The 14814-nt window shown below is 56.6% G+C and overlaps 2 protein-coding genes across 2 annotated transcripts; both read left to right on the forward strand.

Moving 5' to 3' along the window:
- Positions 1-2376: 2376 nt before the first annotated feature.
- Positions 2377-10215, forward strand: KVR01_006238 (uncharacterized protein). The gene is made up of 4 exons (XM_044785088.1): positions 2377-3794; positions 3903-4226; positions 4325-8613; positions 8665-10215. Exons 1-4 carry the CDS (start codon positions 3635-3637, stop codon positions 9214-9216), a joined length of 5325 nt encoding a protein of 1774 aa, XP_044645041.1. The 5' UTR covers positions 2377-3634; the 3' UTR covers positions 9217-10215.
- Positions 10216-11165: 950 nt separating this feature from the next.
- KVR01_006104 (uncharacterized protein) lies at positions 11166-14776 on the forward strand. Its single transcript, XM_044795050.1, has 4 exons — positions 11166-11756; positions 12008-12313; positions 12376-13249; positions 13315-14776. The coding sequence occupies exons 1-4, from the start codon at positions 11751-11753 to the stop codon at positions 13593-13595; spliced, it is 1467 nt and encodes a 488-aa protein (XP_044644907.1). The 5' UTR covers positions 11166-11750; the 3' UTR covers positions 13596-14776.
- The last annotated feature ends 38 nt before the right edge of the window (positions 14777-14814 follow it).

Genomic DNA, 14814 nt, shown 5'->3' on the forward strand with positions numbered 1-14814 from the left:
TGTTGGTTGTCATGTACTTGGTTTGGTTTGGGTGTGGAGTCGGCTGCGGCAGTTGACAGAGGCCGACAGGTATTTTGAAGTTGGAAATGTCACAGATGCTGGCACCAACGTTTCCGGACAGCCAGCGCATGGTGGTCTCAAGGGCCCAACCTCGGGGCTGTGGCCGTGGAGCAGAATTATGGACAGGGCACACATAGCAGACCTGCTGCGTGGCAGAGGCAGCGCCATCATGCGGTCGGTCCGTCGGTCTGGCAGTCTGGCAGTCTGGCAGGATGGATGCAGGGTCGGAGATGATGGATCAGATCTGGCAGTGATCTGGCAGCCTCGGAAAAAAGGCGTGACTCGGACGCTGAGTTTGTTGTACGAACTACACTACGGAGTGCAGGTAGTACGGGGCGTAATTGGGGCACTAGATACCACGGTTGATCCATGCGATATTAGAGCGAGTGCTGGACGTCGGGCTGTTGCAGTGATAGTAGTGTAATGTGGTGGCGTCTTGGAAGGGTGTCTGTCTGATTTCTGGGCTGATAAGTGATAGACAGTAGACAGACAGATAGCGGTAGTGGCCGTCCCAATCTTGCGACGGACAAGCCCATACGGACCTGACTGACGGTTTGCTCAGCCAAAAGGCACAAAGCTTACCGGGGCACCACGTTGCCGCCCCGCCCACACTAGTCCGAAGCTGATGCAAAACGGTCAGTAGCTGGGGACGGCGTGCCGAGGGGGGGCGGTGATTGGGTGGTTGGCCCCGACCAGACCACTCACACGGGGGCCACCTGGTGGAGGTGAGCTGCAAGGGCAAACAGGGACGGGGCCACGCTACTGCTGCTCTGCGCCTGCACCCCTGAATTGAGGCGAGACGATCACCTCTCCAGCTCTCTCGCCCTCACCTCAAAGTTCACCAGCACAGGACAAGCAGCCTGGCAGCCTGGCAGCACGGACAAAGTTAGAACAGGGCAGGGCTGTCAGGGCTGGGCTGTCAGGCCAGCAGAAGGACCCACCCGGCCAGTGGCGATCATGGTCATGAGATGCATGGTGGTAGGAGGATGCTGCAGTACAAGGGAGAGATGCTGCAGGGCGCTCCTCATCGTCGGTGGGCGAAAAGGGGGCACGGCTGATGGTGATGGCGGCGACGGCGGCGAAGGTCATGATTCGAGAGTAAGGAGTATGCTGCGAGGTCTGGACGGCCTGACAAGAGGCAGAGCTCGCCTATCAGCACAATAGCAGGCCCAACTGAAGCCAGCGACCCCAGCAACCCCCAGCAGCAACCCCCAGCAGGCACTAGCACGCCGAGTGTTGAAACCTGCAGGCCAAGGCTCAGAACAGAGGCCGTCCACTCAGGGCCCTCGGGCCAGTCTGCCAGTGTCCACTGCTGGACTATGTACGCGCAGCCACAGCTTGACAGGCAACTGTATGGGAAGTGGTGGTGGTGGTGGTGGTGGAGGTGGTGTGCTGAGTTTATAGGCCCCTCGCGCTAGCAGCTGTGGTTCCAATTTGTCGGCAGGTCGCCCGTTTCGGGCGGTTTTTGTGAGGTTCCCAGGTACCCAGGTACCCAGGTACCGAGGCAGCCCAGGCACGCAGGGAGGGGCCAATCGAGGGTGTGGAATGCCACGAGCCCTTCCGAGAACTCGTTGGTATCCCTCCCTCTGGTCCTGTATCTGTCCACTCAACCACTGTCCTGTCTGGCCTGTATCTACACCACGCTAATAACTATCCACACCTGCAGTGAACCTGTGGCCACCGACGGAGATCCCCTGTTTCCCCAGTCGGCCGTCATCCACACCACACGCCACACCAGGGCCGTGCCCGTCCCCTTGCAATTCCCAGACTGCCATACCAGAAGCCAGGAGAAGGGGACTGGGGGGCTGTTGCCTCTGCCCTCTTGTGCGTCGTGCAGGATGACTGACTGTGTGGCTGTACTGTACATGGGGGCTGGTGTTGTGACTTGTGAATGGTCGAGTTGGATGTGAAATGCAGGAGATATGCTGTGTGCTGCGTGCTGCGTGCTGCGTGCCTCGGAGGGAGCGGACAGGACAGACAGAGGACAGGCAGAGGACAGTTGCATACCATCTGCGGCAGACTATCTGGCACCTAGTCAGCCAGTCCGAGTCGTCTCTCCAGACTAGACCATCGGCTCCCACCGAGGACGAGAGACTTGCAGACTTGGTTTCGGCGACAGGCAGGATGTGGTGTTGATCTTGGGGACGTCGCAAGCCAGTCGGCACCCGGCTCTGTCTCTGCTGCGAGTCTGTGAGTCCGTGAGTCTGTCAGTGAGCCTGCTACTACTGCTACTACTACTAATAATAAATGTAGAGTCTATCTATGTCCTGTCAGTAGATACATAGTAGTAGTGTACTGTAATAATAAACCCAATCAATCAATCAAGCCAATTTGCTGTCGACGGGCGCAACTTGGGACCCGCCCGCACCTACTCTGGCCCGCCCCGTTCCCCATCCCACTCTCCGTCCGCGTGCACCCTTCGTTGCAACTGTGATCCTTCAACCTGCCCACTACGGAGAACGGGGGTACGTACCCCAGGTACCCAGCACCTCATGTCCCAATCTAGGTACATTCCCTACCTACTGTGCCGTGCCCGTTACTTTTTTCCTTGGCTTGGTTTCTCGAGCTCGACTTTCTTTTCCCCGTCTAACCTTTCTTCAACAAGTCCCAGATATACTGTGCCGTCCTGTCCTGTCCTTGACTTGGATCGTCCTCTGCCCTTCCCTTCCTTTCCCTTTCACCCGTTGGACGGTACTGGGCACCTGGGCATGTGTGGGCAGTGAAGCTGGCCAGACAGACAGACAGACAGACACTCACACATTCCTTCACTCACACGTTCACACATTCGCATTCGCACCCCCCCCCTTCGCCCCCCCCTCACCAGCATCCGTAACCTAGCATCGGTACGGGTGCAGAGAAGCCGTTTAGAGATTTATAATAATCTGCGCCCGAAAGAAGAAGGAACCCTGACTGGCGGTCCTCAACCGCTGAACCCTGCCATCTGCCACAAGCTGCCTTGATCCAGCAAAGAGCAACGACGAACGCGACCCGAGCACGCCTCGGTCGCTTTTAATTTGCCCAGCGCTTCAGGATCCCAGACCCGGGGTCCCAGACCCAGACCCCTACCGGAGACGGACTGCCAACCCACCCCAGTCGCAATCAAATAAACACCGTGGACCCCCCTAATCCCAATCAGCGGCCTCTAATCTGGTGCTGCTGTTGCTCGTCGACGTCCGTTCTGGCACTCGTCAGCCCGAGCCGGCCACCGTCTAATCAAACAATCCTGCTGCAATATTTTTTTTTTCATGATACCCGACGGCCACAGGGAGAACCCAAAAACCTCTCTGCATGCTGGGCTCCAACACTCTTCACGTTTATGACGCCTGTTGTGTGGAGTGGGTGACCGCCACGCACCAAGCACCACGCTTGCGGGGAGTCTCCTTGAATCCCGTCCACCAGTCCCGTCTTGCCGCCAGCTCGACGATTCGCGCCATCGGTTATACCCAGTCATCGCCTGCTAAGGCGTGTTGGAGGGCGCGGTTGGCCCGGCCGACCGACCGACAAAGAGAGCGCATAAACACTATCGAGTGCATACAACAACGCCTGCTCGCCCCTGCCTCCCTAGCCGCCCACCATGACTTCACCTCCCAACTCTCCTGGGAACCCGCCCCAGCGACCCCAGAGCGCCATGATCCGACCGACCCAGAGGAGCAGCAGCCGGATGAGCTCGTCGAGCAAGGCTGGAGGCGGCAGCAGGGCTTCAGATGAGGATGGCCGGACATCAGTCAAAGTTGGTGAGTAAATGGAAAAGGAGCGCTCTATTGCTTCTCGCCATCTGCGCCCCCCGCCTGTGTCTGTCGCGGGACAAAAGCACACTCGACTAACACGCGTCTTCACCATAGCCGTGCGCATCCGGCCGCCATTACAACCAACCGACCCCGGGTTCGACCTCATTCCCCAGCGCTTCCAGAGATCTATGGTCCAGGTCATGTCAAACACGACCCTGGCCATTGATGCGCCTCAAGGTCGCAAGGTCTTTGTTTTCGACCGAGTCTTCTCCCCCGAGTACGACCAAGCTGGGGTCTGGGACTACCTCGAGGACTGCGTCACCGCCTTCACCACCGGTTACAATGTGTCTTTGCTGGCGTATGGCCAGTCAGGCGCAGGAAAGTCCTACACAATGGGTACTTCGGGTCCCAACGAGCAGGGTGATTTGGACGTCATGGGTAAGCTTTCTGCGGCTCCGCCGGGTCTATACGAGGGCCAGGGAGACTTTCGTCATTTACACCCCTTCATTTCCGCCTTCTGACTCGAGGTATTTTAGGTGTCATCCCACGCGCCGCAACCGCGCTGTTCGAGAAGCTCGATGGCTCAAGGGGGAACCTAAACCGCGGTTCCATGTCGCAACTGCGCGCCCCCGCGAGGTATTCTGCCCAGATGCCCGCGCGCAACGCAGACAAGAATTGGACCTTGAAGGCGACCTATGTCGAAATATATAACGAGCAACTGCGGGATCTTTTGTTGCCGGAGCACATACCCGCACACGAACGTAGCCCCGTCACAATTAGGGAAGATACCAAAGGCAACATAATCCTGACAGGGCTGCGGCAAGTCGAGATAAACTCCGTAGAAGATCTGCTGAACGCCTTGAATTTTGGGTCGACTGTGCGACAAACTGATGCAACCGCCATTAACGCGAGGTCGTCTCGATCACATGCCGTGTTCTCTCTGAACCTGGTACAGAAAAAACCGGGTTTCCCAGGTAGCCAAGACAAACGACACTCTATGCCGGTGGAAGCCATGTCTGGCGGCGAGGCCTGGACCACGACGGACAGCAAGATGCACTTTGTCGACCTGGCTGGCAGTGAACGTCTGAAGAACACCCACGCAGAAGGGGCAAGAGCCAAGGAGGGAATTTCCATCAACGCTGGTCTGGCCGCACTGGGCAAGGTTATCTCCCAGTTGTCTTCGCGAAACGCTGGCGCACACGTCTCTTACCGAGATTCCAAGTTGACGAGACTCCTGCAGGACTCTCTCGGCGGCAACGCGATTACATACATGATCGCCTGTGTAACACAGGCAGAATTCCATCTGAGCGAGACCCTGAACACCGTGCAGTATGCGCAGCGTGCTCGTGCCATCCAGAGCAAGCCCAGGATCCAGCAGGTCGAAGAGCGTGACAAGCAGGCCCTGATCGACCGCCTCAAGGCAGAGGTCGCCTTTCTGCGAGACCAGGTCAGAGGCTCGGAGCGGTCCGGGGGCGATAGGCGTGTGGTGTCCTCAGGGGAGAGATCAGAGCGATCAAACGAGCGGGAAACGGAACTGCAAAACCAACTCCTGGACGCTCAAGAGAATTATTCGTCCCTGAGCCAGAGGCACGCGAAACTCATCGCCGAAATGGCCAAAGCACGGGACTTGGAGGAGGCAGAGAATGCGCAATTCGAAGAGAGCCTGGGCGAGACTGCCACCGAGAGGCTAAACCGGTCCAACAACTTCGCACAGGCGGTCGAGCAGGTCGTCCTCGAATACGAGAAAACTATCCAAGCACTAGAGCAATCCCTCTCTGGCACACGCGGCACACTCCATAACACGGAGACGGCCCTTTTGGAGAAGGAGAGCAAGCTGGCATACGTCGAAACAATCAACACGCAGCTCCAGACCCGGCTTCAGAAGCTCATGGACAGGGAGGCCAACACCGAGAACTACCTCCATGATCTGGAAGCCAAACTCGACGGGCACACTTCGGGAGAGGAAAAGAACGCAACCATCATTACCGAGCTTCGTAAGGAGATTGCTCGCGTGAGGGAGAATGAGGCCAGTTGCGAAGATTACATCTCTACCCTGGAGGAGAGGCTTGCCGAGGCTGACCAGGACGCCGAGCTGATGCAGCGCGAGATCGATCGCCTGGAGCAAGTGGTCGAGCGCCAGCGAAGCCTGGGCAAGCTCGATTCCTTGCTGTACGAGCTGGACCATATGCAAAAGGATTCGAGCGTGCCGGAACCGGAGGCTGAGCTGAGCAACGGGTCGAGCCACCGAAGGAGCATCAACCGCGGCCTCGCTGACCATTCTCGTAGCCAAAGCGCCAGTGGCCGTCAAAGCCGAATGGAGGATCCAATCCCCGAGGACAGGGAGGAGGACATACCTGAGGAAGGACCCATCTCAGCCATTGCCGAGGAAGTGCACGACGCAGACCAAGCCAATTGTGACAAGTCTACTCCTCAGTCCGACTCACAGCTTGACTACCCTACCAGCCCGGCCCAGTCCAAGTTTGTCCAGGACAAGCTGGAGAACGTCACGCACGAGTTGATGGATCTCAGGGTAGAGCACGAAAACACCCTGACCCAGTACGACCTCCTGCATGCCAAGTACGAGCAGTCTCTCAAAGCTCTTGCGGAGTTGCAAGATACAATCGACGAGTCACGTCACCCGCACCGGCCCCGCGACTCTATGCTGTCCATCACTTCGCCGTCCGAGAATCAGACGAGGCCGTCCTCTTTCTTGTCGGAGCCGAGGTCGGGTCACACCAGGGATGGCAGACCGCCACTATCCTCGCGTTCGCTTTCTTCGGAATTATCATCAGCCATGGAGTTCCCAGCCGGGGCGGAAGTATCTGATACAGAGACGGCGAAGCCCAAATCTGAGGGTCGCGCCGCCCCCGAAACCTCTCGGGAACCGCTGCCAACAGTGGAGGCGCATGGCCCGGCTGACGATGAAACTGACAACTCGGCAATGGCAATCGAGCTCGAACGGCTCACAGCCCTGGCAGCTGAAAAGGAGGCCGCTGAAAAGCAACTCGCCGAGAAATACACCGAGCTGGAAAAGAAGCATCACGAGACGCTCGAGGTGGTGGAGGACCTCAAGACCGAAGTCGCCAAGGCCCGCCACAACCTCGAACCGCCCTCGCCCGTCAAAGGCGCACCCGTCATTCGACGCAAGTCCAGCCAGAACGTGATGATCATCGACAGAGCACACAGGTCCTTTGCATCGCTTCGTAATATCGCCGCGGACAATTTCGAGGACAATCCTGAGACAATGCAGAACTTCGAGCTCAACCTGAACGCCGCTATGCACGAGCTTCACGCCAGGTCGGAGAGGATTCAGGAGCTCGAGGCTGACGTGGCGAATGCGAGGAAGGAGATGGAAACCAAGATGCAGCTCATCTCCGGTTTGACCCGCGAGCGCTCAAGCTTGAAGGCCTCCGCTAGGGACGTGTCTCTCATTTCAACACTGAGAGATCAGCTGGAGAAGAATGAACGGCAGCTTCATGAGATGCAAGAAGCCCATGCTGTACGCGAGAAGGAACTTCAGAGCGAGGTTGAGAGTCTGCGTGCTTCAATGGAGACCGCCAAGACCGAGGAGAAGAAGGCCGATGCCGATGTCGTCGACGCAGACCAGGGAGCTGTGCACGAGCAGAGGATTATGAAGCTCGAGGCCGACCTCGCGGACTGGGAGAACAAGCACAAGACAGCCTTGGACACCATGCAGAGCACCGAGCAGCAGATGCGAACTACCATCGAAGAACTCGAGGCCCAGCTTGCTAGCGTCAGCGCCCAACTCAAGGACTCTCCTCGCTCGACCGAGGGCGAGGGCGAAGCCCAGCACGCTGAAGCTAAGACCGAGGAACTCATCTCGACACTACGCAGTGAGATTGACCAGCACAAGACCATCATCAGCACCAATGCTGCCCGGGTGTCCGAGCTGGAAGAGGCGCACAGTCTTGTCAAGAAGGAGCTCGAGGAGGCGCACAAGGCCCGCGAACTGGTCATGTCGGAGATCGAGGAGCACAAACAGCTGCTTGAAAGCCATAGAGACGAGCTGGAGAAGGTGCAGCAAGAGGCTGACCAGCAGAGGTCAGAGGCTGAAGCACACAAGCACGATGCTGAGACCCATTCCCAGCTCGTTTCGACACTCGAGAACCAGATCTCTTCCCACGAGCAGGTCATCAAGACCCACCAGAGGAGCATGGAGCTGCTCAGGACAACTCACGCCAAGGAGATTGAGGATCTCCGTGCTTCGTCGAAGCAGGATGCTGACGCGAGGGTCGACGCCCTCAAGGCGGAGCACGCGAAGCACACCACGAAACTCGAAACCCAGCTGACTGAAGCCCGCGAGGACTTGATGAAGGTAGCCACCCAGGTTGCCTTTGCTCTTGGGCTGGACGTCAGTGTTGAGCTCATCTCCGAGCGCATCGAGGACCTCATCGCCGACCAGAAGGCCTTCGTCGAGGAGCAGAAGAAGGCCAACGAACTCGAAAAGGCGGTGCACGAGATCTCCAATGTCAATGATGCTCTCACACAGGATCTGGAGTCCGTCAAATCGACGTTGTCTGATATCCTGTTGGAGCAAGGTGCTGAGCTGAGGAGCCCCTACCCGAGTGTGACGGAGCAAGCCACCGTGATCAAGAGGAAAATGGTGGATCTGCAAAGCAGGAACAAGAAGAACTCGCGTCTGGTAGACGAGCTTGAGGAACAACTCCAGAGCAACTTCGACCAGACGAACAACCGCCTGTCGACTCTTCACGAGAGCAACACTCGGCTGGAGGAGGCCCTCAGCGCCAAGAATGCCCTGCAGGGCGAGCTGAACACGCTGAGAGAGCAATATGCATCCCTCCAGGTATGTCCCGATCGACCGACCCATTGTAATGCTCAAGCTAATCGGACCCAGAACAAGATGAACAGTGGTGTCAATGGTGACACCATGGGACGCTCTGATTCCCTCAACGGCACAGTGCGCAAGTCCGCATCTGTCACCTCGCTACCCTCACCACCTCCTTCCGTCCCCCTGCCTCCGCTGCCTGGCGGCGTCTCATCCTCGGGCACAACATCGCCTATTCCTGGCATGCGCCCGCCATCCAAGGACATGGCGATGCAGCACCATATCCATGAGGACCAGGAAGCCCGCATCCGCACCATCGAGAAGCACCTCTCGGCGGAGAAGCAGCTCACGTCGACGCTGGAAGAGGCGCTCACCGACCTGGAGCGGCAGTCCAACAAGGTCAAGGCGGACTGCGACGCGTGGCGGCGACGATGCACGGAGCTCGAGGCGGAGATGAAGGCCATGAAGGAGAAGCCGCCGCAAGACCCACGCTGGAGCCTCCAGCAGGTCGAGGAGGAGCGCAAGAAGCGCGAGGCCGCGGAGAGGGCGCGCGCACACCTCGAGGAGAGAATGAACGCCATCAACAAGAAGAAGAAGAAGGGCAGCCTGAACTGCTTCTAATCTCCCTCGGTCCTTTGCACGGGCTGAGGGTATCTCACGCTTACGATATGACCCCATTGCGACATACCTGGGATGGAATTCGGTTTCACAACCCCCCTATACAACCGGGCGGGCCTTCTTTCGCACATATTACCCCTACCATGTTTACAAATCTATCACCCTGTCCTACTTCGATGCTTTTGTCTGCATGGCGAGCTATCATCACATCACATTTGGTGGCGAGGAGTTCTTGTGGGTACCACGATGTTGTCACTATGACTTGGCCACATCGATGATGCGCATTCGGTCCAGCACGCGACGGACACTCTTGTTTTAACATCTCGTCTTTTCTTTTCAAACTATACGATCATCGCCAGTCCTCCCGCGCCACTTCACCGCATAATGCTTATTCACCGTGACGATTCACATCACCACCCCTTCATGCCCCTCCCATACACGCTTATTACGTTCATGTTCGGAGTCAAAAGGCACAAGAAGCAAAAGAAAAAAAACCGAAAGAAAGAGAATGAGATTAAAAAAAGCCCAAGGCCTCTTTTTTTTTGTTTTCTATTTGGAGATTGACGAGAAGAGAGACTCAAGTCAGTTGGATCTTGATTTTCGAGTCGAAAGACATGAGATGAGGAGAGTTGTGAATGGGCGGGACGGACTTGAGTGTGCGCGCATGTCATGTCCGTGCTGGCCTCCTTCCTCCGGGAGGAAGCGAGACTTTGTTGTTGATGTTTGCAGTTGAGCTGAGATACCACCAATACACTTCTGCCTTTTTCCCCGTCACCGTCGAGGCGGCCTTTAAATAAGCGTGAAATTGTGCCTGAACCCCATGACAGATGACAGATGGGTGACAGGGCCCCGATCCTTACTGGAAGGGAAGTACACTGAATTCTCGGCTCGGCGTGCACGAGTCTTTCGTGTAGGCCAGCATCTCTACGAAAACAGTTAGTCGCAGCCGATCTGAGCGAGTGTCTCTGCCCTTCCTGGGCTGCTGAACACCAGGGCTCGCCGACCTGCTGCTAGGAGGCAGCTGGGATGGGGCGCGATCTGCACTGGTCGAATTGCCCACGGGCTCCACGTTTTGTTCGGTGAGCCACGGATGTTGCCCGCTCGCTGCACCCGTTACTCCGTACTGCGGTAGCGTTGGGACCGGAGGAGGCGCGTGGTCGTATTCGAAGGCGGGAGAAGCTATTACTTCCCTTTTTCGCGACTAGGGCGACTCCTCCCAGGTACGGATACGACGTGGGAAAGCTCGTGTGCATGTAATGTCTATCGTTCAAGTATCCATCTGGCAGACTAAGCCCGGATCAGCCCTTCAAGTGCCGACGAGGCAGCTGAGGTGTTTTCCAAATTTGGGCCGGGTGTCGGTAACGAATCGCGCGCATGTTTGCCTCTGTCTCTCACTCTCTCTCTCTGTTGGCAGCAGGCAGAGGATGAGATTGGCGGGCCCGTTTACTTGAGACGGCGAGTCGCACAAAGCGAGATGAGGCAATCCCTGCAGTGCGAAGATCTTGTGAAACATCGACGGGATTGGGCTAGCCGCGGAGGTGGGACCCGATGGCAGGACGGGCATCTCAGGGGTTTGTTTGTGTGGGCGGGTGTTATTTTCCAACGGGCAGGCGCTGGGGAAGGGAGGAAGAGCTGTTTGGCTCAGTTGGCTCCCTGTCAGTCAGCCAGTAAATAAATGCTGGCCCCACCTCGACCTTGATATTAACCTTAAGAATCTTCGCAACAATTGAACCGTGCCAATCTCGCAGTCGGCCCTCCTTTCTGTCCCTCTGGCTGACTGGCTGAATGTGGTTCCTGCATGGGTGCCACCTGGGGCAGGGGGGGTATTTTGGGCCGATCGTCAGGAACTAGCTGCATGTGTAATTCAAGAGCGGGAAAGGGCAGGTGCCAGAGGGTAATCAAGCAATAAGATACAGTTGAGGGCAAGTGTACTCACTGCCAAGGCCTACCTTGAATCCCCACCCAGGCAACCAGGCACCCGGGCAGCCCAGGTCGGGAGGCCCTTTCCTCTGTTCGGCGTAGGCGCTGGGCGGGCCGCATCGTGAGATAAGAGTTGGGTCGAATCACTCATTTATGAACCTGGCCCGCCCATCTCACCAAGCCTTCCCTCCCATGTCCTGATCTCTCCCAAGGCCTGTCAGCCAGTCAGTCATTCACTCTCTCGGTCTGCCTGTTTGCTCACCTTCAGTCGCTCCTTCATCGCCACTGTTTGCTGCCGCCTTGTATTTGCACTGCACCACATCGCTTTTTTGCCGCTTGTGTTGTCTGTCTGTCGCTCATTCCTTCCCGTATTTCAACAAACCGTTCAGCATTCCGTTTCCAGGACGACCCGGCGCAGCGAGTCACTCAAGACATTGTTGTAACTCGACCTCGACAGCTTTCTTGGCTATTTTCGACCATCCCTGCGCCTGTATATCTGACACAACGCCTCGAGCGCTTATATTTGGAAACCTCGACTCTTTTCCAGCTTGTGTTCAGAGCATTATTGTTCATCACCACACACCATTTGACGTACATCCATCTTTCGGGTCGCCATAATGTTTGTAAGTTGTTGCGACGAGCCCAAAGCGGTCGTTGAGAAGTTCCCTTTGGCTTCGGATGTTGGAGGAGGCCTGATCAGCACCGCCGTTGATTCTGATCTGCATTGGTTCCAACGGCTGTCAAACCTTATGCCCTGCCCATCAGTGCCACCCTGCTGTGTCTTACCCAGTCAACGCCACGCCCATCAAGCCGGCCCCTCCGCTGCAAAATGTATAATCTCCAACCCCACCAAACCGCTAACTAAGCTTCGCAGGTCCAACGAACTGTCCTTGGCCTCGTCAGCGCCGCCTCCTTGGCTGCAGCCGTGCCTGCTATCGACGTCCAGGGTTCCTTTTTCGTCAACCAGGTCACCGGCGCCAGGTACCAGATCGTCGGTGTCGCCTACCAGCCTGGCGGCTCTGCCGGGTACAACCCCGGGTCTGGCATCGACCCTCTTAGCAACAAGGATGAGTGTCTTCGTGATGCTGCTCTCATGCAGATCCTGGGCGTCAACGCCATTCGTGTGTACAACATTGACCCCGATGTGAACCACGATGAGTGTGTCTCCATCTTCAATGCGGTATGTCCTGACACCGGATCGACTTGCGAGATTACGAAAGCTGACTGTGTGTGGTCATCCAGGCCGGCATGTATATGTTCTTGGACGTCAACTCTCCCCTCCCTGGAGAGAGTATCATGTCTGCTGCGCCTTGGGAGTCTTACTACGCCGGCTACCTGAACAGGACTTTTGCCGTCGTCGAGGCCTTCAAGGACTACCCCAACACCGCCGCCTTCTTCAGCGGAAACGAGGTCATCTTTGACGAGCACAACGGAGCTACCGTCCCTCCCTACATCCGTGCCGTCACCCGTGACCTCAAGAACTACATCTCCAAGAACTCCAAGCGTGCTATCCCCGTCGGTTACAGCGCTGCCGATGTCAGGTCCATCCTCTTCGACTCGTGGCAGTACATGCAGTGTGAGGACGCGGAGGACGAGATGAGCCGCGTCGACCTCTTCGCGCTCAACAGCTACTCGTGGTGTGGCAACAGCACTTTCACCGAGTCCGGATACGACCAGCTTGTCGCAGGCTTCGAGGGCAGCTCTGTGCCCATCTTCTTCTCCGAGTTTGGCTGCAACACTCCTTCTCCCCGTGTCTTCACCGAGGTGCCAGAGATCTACAGCGATGAGATGCAGAACGTCTTCAGCGGTGGCATCGTCTACGAGTACGCACAGGAGGAGAACAACTACGGTCTGGTCAACATCAGCTCCGATGGCTCTGCCCAGATCATGTCCGACTACTACGCCCTGAAGGAGCAGTACGCTGGCCTGAACTTCACCAACATCCAGGGCATTGCCCCATCCAAGAAGAGCAGCCCTGCGCCCAAGTGTAGCGCGAAGCTGATCACCACCGATGGTTTCACCACCAACTTCACCATCCCTGCCCTCCCGCCCAACGCCTCGGCCCTCATCGAGAACGGTATCAGCCCCAAGCCGGTCGGAAAGATCGTCGATATTGGTAAGTAAAACTGACAAACCAACAAAAAACACCGTGGACCATTCGGCTGACGCAAATCATTACAGCTGACTACTCGGTTACCGTTACCGTCAAGGACAACAACGGAAACGAGATCTCTGACCTTGCCGTCGTCCCGCTCGGTGACAACGAGATCAACTCGCCCGGTGCCAACAAGGCTGCCGCCACCGGCACCGGAGGCTCCTCTTCCACCGGCACCAGCTCGGGCTCGAGCGCTTCCTCGTCCTCCAAGAGCGCAGCCGCCGGCCTCTCCGCTCAGGGCGGATGGACGGCGTTGACTGTGGTCTCTGCTGTGACCGCCAGCTTCCTGGTTGGGTTCCTGGCTTAGATGCCCTACTATGATTCATCAAGAATCTGCGTCGACCACAGGGGGATACATAATATAGTGACTAGAACTCGTCACGGGGAAGAGGGAAACGCTAGAGCGGGGCTTGATGATACGGCAACAAACGACACGCGCCCGACTGAACGAATGACTTTCTTGACAGTGTTTGTTGAGTATCGGTGTTATGATACCAATTATGCTTGTGCATTTTCGCTTCTCTTCAAAAGATAGGGTCTAGGAGTAAGAATCAGGAATTTGTAATCATCATTGTGGGGTCTTGTGAAAATCAGTAGCACGTTGTGAGATATCGACCGAGGACTTTCCTTGCGGGAATGAAGGGATCGTGGGCCCCAGATGGCTCCGTCACCTGCTTTCATAGCCATTGTTTCTCGACGTGACCCCGGAAGTTAACGAAGGATTGGCCGGTTAGCTTTGGCCTGACATCCCTAGGAAACGTGAAGAAGCCATCGCCCTTTCTGCCCGTCAGTAGGTCCAATAGTTCTAGGTGCTTCGACGGCCCAATTGTGTCAATCCCAGCTCCAAATTCATACCGAGCTCTGCTGAGTATCTTGAGTTCTGTGTCAGGGTGGGTGTCTCGGACAGGGTAGCTGTCGAGGTGTGCTTTGATAGACTAGCTTCTACAAAGGTTAGCATACTTGATTAACTAAATTAGTGTCAACAGAGCGCTGTGATCGCCAGTGAGGCGACGTGAGTGAGCATCGTGGCATGAGCGTTGAGGAAGGCACATAGGAGGAGTCGCTGGGAACTCTCTTCGCGTGTGTGCATGTTGTCCGACACGAACAAATTTTGAGCTTGTCAAATTTCTTTTGGTCCCAAGATCTGAAGTCATTCCACTATACGATGTTGCTTGAGGAAGTGTTCGATGTGTTTACTTCGGTGGACTGGGGACGAGTTCACCCCTCTTCCAAGCTCGGCTGTGAGCTTGAGAACTAGGTCGACAGCTCACAGCTCGGGTAGGAACCCTCTAGTGTACGCCGTGACCGGTGTAAGTCAAGGCAGGTGGGAGGAGAGGAAGAACTTCTGATCCCAGAACATGGCTCCCTTGCTCGCCCACCTGGTCTTATCCCAACAGAGTGAACCACGCGACTCAATACCACGACGGCGTGTTGAGTGGTCACAGCCCATCGCAGTTCTTGATGAGTCTTAGATAGAAGATGCCGCGCACGATATCCTTGGGAAGATGAATCTGAGAACATGCCCG

Source organism: Diaporthe batatas, assembly GCF_019321695.1.
Source record: "Diaporthe batatas strain CRI 302-4 chromosome Unknown Contig00006, whole genome shotgun sequence".
Lineage (NCBI taxonomy): Eukaryota > Fungi > Ascomycota > Sordariomycetes > Diaporthales > Diaporthaceae > Diaporthe > Diaporthe batatas.